The sequence below is a fragment of the Mus pahari genome, chromosome 1 (genome assembly GCF_900095145.1).
Source record: "Mus pahari chromosome 1, PAHARI_EIJ_v1.1, whole genome shotgun sequence".
Lineage (NCBI taxonomy): Eukaryota > Metazoa > Chordata > Mammalia > Rodentia > Muridae > Mus > Mus pahari.
In genome coordinates, this window is record NC_034590.1 from 127,987,824 (window position 1) to 127,993,890 (window position 6,067).

Genomic DNA, 6,067 nt, shown 5'->3' on the forward strand with positions numbered 1-6,067 from the left:
TTTTAATTTTTCTTTTGTTTTGTTTTGTTTTTTCAAGACAGGGTTTCTCTGTATAGCCCTGGCTGTCCTGGAACTCACTTTGTAGACCAGGCTGGCCTGGAACTCAGAAATCTGCCTGCCTCTGCCTCCCTAGTGCTGGGATTAAAGGCGTGCTCCACCATGCCTGGTTCAAATCTATTTTTTATTTTTTATTTTATTTTATTATTTTTTTTAAGATCTATTTATTTATTTATTTATTTATTTATATGTAAGTACACTGTAGCTGTCTTCAGACACTTCAGAAGAGGGCGTCAGATCTCCTTATGGATAGTTGTGAGCCACCATGTGGTTGCTGGGATTTGAACTCAGGACCTTTGGAAGAGCAATCGGGTGCTCTTGCCCACTGAGCCATCTCTCCAGCCCTCAAATCTATTTTTTAAAGGCTGAAAATCTGCCAAAATGAACAGTAGAAACTTCTGGATGTTTTGATTACTGGTAACATTGTTTTCTATGGAGAATCTATGTGACTTCAGGATAAAAGTACAATAAAAGCTGCTACAGTTTCCAATTTCTAGAGCTCATTTAACTTACCTCGAAGCCACAAATCCTCACCAAGAGCGTCTGCAAAGGCACTTGCACCTTGGTCACCAATGAGTGTGTTGCAATTCAGTGTGATGCGCCGTAAGCCAGCCATGCAGTCCAGATCAGGTCTCCTGTAGCGAAGACTTTCCGCCCAGGTTTCCTCATGCCTTCTCATGGTTTGATACTTCAAAAATAACAGCATGGAATCAGACACCGGAGAAGGAAACTGGGCATGGCTGATTATATACCACACCCCCCAAGCACAAATATGGCCGCAATTTGCCCTCAGAATCTCACCACAGGGCTTGAGTTGTGTGAACAGTCACAGGTGACAGCTGCTCAACGGTTATGTAAAAAGACAATTTACTGAAGTTTAAGAATATTTATTTTCCTTTTCTGTCACATTAAAGAACTGGTTTAACATTACTACAGTTCTAAACTCTATCCAGTAGTGATCTCCATTACAATTTAAATATTTAGCATGTATCATGGTTACTCAAAAGCTACATAAAGCTGAATAAATATTTTATGTATGTTTTATGTATACCAAAATAACAGAATCTGTGTGTGTGTGTGCGCGCGCGTGCATGTGTTTGCAGGATATCGAGGTTGTTCCTCAATATCCAGAGCCATGGGCCCACTAAGCAAAGTGCTCTCCTATTGAATAGTCAGGCCAACAAATGCAACTTTTAGATGATAAAAAGATACATTCAGAGGCTGTAACATCATCTTTTAGAACAATGGCTCACATATACTTCTTAGTCTTACATACCTACCATCTCTAGTATCCTAGAATAAGCAAAAAGCCTTAGGTAAAAACTATTTGATTTTTTTAATCACAGTTGTAGCCTTTAAGACTGTAACCAATTCTCTGTATTCACCAGGTAAACTTTGCTCACCCAGACACTACAAGGAAAAAAAGCCTTCCCACTTGAACATGAGAAGAGCCAAGCAGCTGTGAAATGGCACCACAAGTAATGTTGAATGATCACATCAAAGCAACAAGCAATAAACACTGCACAAGGCCTCAGAGTGAACAGGGATTTTATAGAGGTGAAGCAACTTGTCTAAGGTCACAAGACAGTAAATGGGTGAGGGCTAAATTCAAAGCCACACCCATACACTTAGGTAGGCTAGCGGTAAGGCCTATCATTACATTCTAAGTCCAGTGTCTACCGGGGCTTCAGAGTGTTCATGGGCAGCCTAGACAACTCACAGAGAACTAGTCTCAAAAGAAAAAGTAAAAAGCACAGGTAGGATATAGCCCAGTGGTAGAGCACTTGCCCAAAGTGTTGGCTTTAGTTTAGTCCCCAGCAGGAACCCCCCAACACACACACACACACACACACACACACACACACAAATGAAAACCTCACGAAATCTAATCACCATACCAGAAAACAGAATCCACGTTCTTAACCATTATTTATCATAAGGGTCAGAGGTTTACTCTGTAAAGGTCCAAAAGTAAACATTTCCAGCTCCATGGGTCAGTTTCCTTTGCCAGCTACTCAACTCTCCTGATGGAAGGCAAGAGCAGCCAGTTACCATGCACACAGCTAGGCAGGCTGTGGTCTTCAGCACCCTTAATTGCAAAAAACATGTAATGGGCTACATTTGGTCCATAGCCCTTAGTTCTATCTTTGATTTGTGCCATCAAACTACAAAATCAAGACAGCTGAGGTGACATACACCTTTAATCTAGCACTTGGGAGGCTGGAGGAAAAAGACCAAAGCACATTCCTAGCACGCGAGCATGGTTCGCACGAGTCTGATCACAGACTGGGCCACAAAGCCATATCCTGTCTCAATCCCACTAACTCCAAACAAACAAACAAACAAACAACAACAAAAACCTACAAAAAGTCTCATGTCAAAATGTTAATTAACTTTAGTCCTAATGTAGTAGTTATTACAATTATAAAGACTGTATAAACTGTTTTTATTAGTTTATAAATTATGGTAGTTAAGAATGATGTCAATAAGCCAGGCGTGGTGGCACACGCCTTTAATTCCAGCACTCAGGAGGCAGAGACAGGCGGATTTCTGAGTTCGAGGCCAGCCTGGTCTACAAAGTGAGTTCCAGGACAGCCAGGGCTACACAGAGAAACCCTGTCTCTGATGTCAATAATTGGAGACTGTAATACTATAAAGTTTCTTCTGGTGCTGCTATGTTTTCAACAACTAAATAAGTATTATTCATGAAGTATTATGCTTTTTTTTAAAGTCTTTATTTTTAAGATTAAATGTGTATCTTTAAGGGTCAGAATCCCAAGCTAGACAATGGTTGTAACATGCAATGAAACTAAAATTGCAGTCTCCATACTGGTAAGACAAAAATTACTGCAACCCCACACCAAAGTATTAATGTGCTTCAATCGCATCTGTCATTCAAAGGTCACCTTTAAGATCTTGGCCATATGACAGGCTCCTTGCCATGTCAGATTACACCCTGTAAAGTTGACGGTCTTGAGAGTGACAGAGTTCTTTATACCTTGACAAATAACTAAAAGAAAGAAAAAGACAGACAGTAAGACCAAGTGCTTGCCAATGTGGTCAATCTCAGTTTCCTCACAGTCTTCAAGCTATGCCAGTTTAAGGTGTATCCCTAAAGTCATTTTCCACCACCCTCCGGCCACTAACAGACTGGTTGCAGTAACATAAGTATTGTTCTAGATTACAGCAAAGGCTTAATTCCACTAACTTGCCAAAACTGAATACTTTAAATATTGCCTGTTGATATATGGACATTGTAATTTCATTTTAAAGCTGAGCATAGTGGCATATGCCCATAATCCCAGCACTTGGGAAACAGAACTCTGTGAATTTAAGGCCAGCCTTATCTACATAGTAAGTTCTAGTACAGCCAGAATTATACAGTAAGAACTTACCTCAAACAAACAAGCCAGCAACCAACTGCCTCACAGCTGTTTTATTGGAGACAGTGATAACTTGTCCTCTTTACATCCTCACTGTTGCCCTTCTCATAAAGACTTTTTTGCTTTTGTTTTGTTTTTTGGGTTCTTTTGTTTGTCTGGTTTTTGGTTTTTGTTTTGTTTTGTTTTGTTTTTTGAAAAAAGGTTTCTCTATGTAGCCCTAACTGTTCGGGAACTTGTTGAAGGCCACCAGAATTGGCCTCAAACTCAAGAGACCCTTCTGCCTCTGCGACCTGGGTGCTGGGATTAAAGGCGTATGCCACCATACCTGGCTCCTACCAATATTTCTTAAAGGAAAACCATAAACTATGAGCAAACACAAATAACAAAATACCAAAGACTACAAACTGTTTGTTTTATGGGCTATCACAAGCTTCAATAGAGTCCAGACAGTATTAACCATGATAAGCTTTTCTAGTAGGAAGGGTCTGCGTCTGAGCAGGCCTAGGAAGGAGGCAGCTCAGGTGGAAGCAACAGCCCCCCCAAGACAGAGCTATCACCACAGACAAACGTGAGACCACCCTCACAGACAAGTGTTGAACGACTTGACTCACTTTCTAAACCTCCATCTCCAATTGGACAATTTGCAAGAGACAGGTGCACCAAAGAGGTTGATTTACTCAATCCCTTAATAGAAAAAAGTAAAATATGTATTGAGTATTTCCCCCACCAAAACCAGCTTTCAAATGTCACAGGTGACATGGACAAGACTTACCTTTGTTAGACTAGTCAAATCTCTCTCTCTCAGAATCAGCCCATTTAGCTCCAGATTTCTTAGCACACCTGATACACTTAAGCAGCCTCTAAGAGCCTTACATAACTGGAAGCTCATGTCTTTGGATCTCACTGCAGGTACTCGATTCCTACAAACTCGGTGTGTATCAGCACCTACAATAAATTCAGTAAATCAGTGATCAGTAAAATCAGTAATGTCAATCATACAATTCCAGTATGCCAAGGCACAGAAATGAGCCATGTCCTTAAAGACAAATTTCACAGCCACAAGAGATACAGAAACACAAACCATACACGGTGTTGTTTCTTATGGAGGCAAAGAAGTTGCATCTTAGGCATGGCTTTAAGAAAGCCCTCAATTTACACACAGGAGAAAGAGAGAGAGGGAGTAGACTGTGTGTACAAAGGGATCCAAGCCTGACATCTGCTGGACAGTACAAATGCTGCAGGTGTGAAAAGAGGCTGAACCAAGTCCAAAAGAGTTGGCTTTTATAACACATGCGATGAGGACCAAAGCTACCATTGGTACAATAAGGATGGTTAGAAAAACTTGCCTCAATGTTGGACCAATTACCAACTAGACAAAGGGATAAACAGAGAGAGGCACCTAAATCACCCAGGTTAGGAAAAGCACCCCTTCCAGCAGGCCTGGCTAGAGTGCAGCTCATTTTCCAGTGCCTTTGTAAAGGAGGCACAAACTGCAGCTGGTACGTGCTGGTTGGTTCTGTGCTAAGTGAGACCGTCTACACAGAGGGAAAACTGAGTTCAAGGGCAGCAACGCCAGCCAGGAGCTTCAATAGTACAGTCAAACAGCTGAGAGAGAAACAAGTCATGTCTAGGAGGCTAACACCCATAGCCTATATCCACTGGATATGAGACATGGAAATGTTGCCAAGAATGCCTGAAGGGAAACGGTCTCCTTATACTTGACATAAAATACTAGCATGATCAGGTAGGCTGCCCTTGACTCTTTCATCTTTCCTTAAATGTGGCCATTACTATGGCAGTCAGGGGACTCTTCAGAGGTCAAACACTGTCCTTGAAGAAAGGATCACAGATGCTGCTTATCCCAGACCTCGCAAAGGGCCAGACTTTCAAATAATCACATCTGCCCACATCTGCCCCTGGTTTATCCCACCTTCCCCTTCCTGCAGACACTTAACACACCCAACATGCTTTAATCCTAAGAACTCACAACAGGCTTGTTTCAATGGATTTTATATATGTGAGAATTTAAATTTAAAATATGAAACTCTGAGCTTAGGATGCCTCCAACACCAGTTTTCCTTACATGATACCACACTTAAAAAACAAAGAAAGGAATGGATGAGAGAGAGAGAGAGAGAGAGAGAGAGAGAGAGAGAGAGAGAGAGAAAGAGAAAGAGAAAGAGAAAGAGAAAGAGAAAGAGAAAATTAGGAAGTGAGATGGCCAAACTGATAAAGGTACTTGCAGGGAAAATGTTGAGGACCCAAATTTGGATCAGCAGCAAAGTAAAAGCCTGTAAGTAAACTGTGAAGGAACAAATCTGAGAAGGAACAAGAGATGCTCCCTGGGGCAAACTAGCTAACCAGACAAAGGAATCAGCAAGTCCCCAGAGTTGGGGTGGGGGGTGGGGGGAACCTGCCCGAGTAAACAAATTGGAAAGCAATAGATGAAGACATTCAGAGCCAACTTCTAGACTTTATTCACACATGTATGTCTACAAATGCAACATACACATGTGTGTGCGCACACATACCGTATACATATACACACAACAAACAACTATTTGCAAATCTAAAAAAGAGAGAAAGAGAAAGAGAGAGAGAGAGAGAGAGAGAGAGAGAGAGAGAGA

General features: G+C 41.4%; 1 protein-coding gene across 1 annotated transcript in view; it reads right to left on the bottom strand.

The window, feature by feature from the left end:
* The window catches only part of Cep78 (centrosomal protein 78), a 26,687-nt gene that overhangs the window by 19,096 nt on the left and 1,524 nt on the right, over positions 1-6,067 (bottom strand). The window contains exons 2-5 of the mRNA XM_021201354.1: positions 4,213-4,385; positions 4,052-4,124; positions 2,964-3,067; positions 571-745 (exon numbers count right to left, since the gene is read on the bottom strand). Of these exons, the coding sequence (XP_021057013.1) occupies positions 571-745; positions 2,964-3,067; positions 4,052-4,124; positions 4,213-4,385 (525 nt within the window). The remainder of the gene's footprint in view (positions 1-570; positions 746-2,963; positions 3,068-4,051; positions 4,125-4,212; positions 4,386-6,067) is intronic.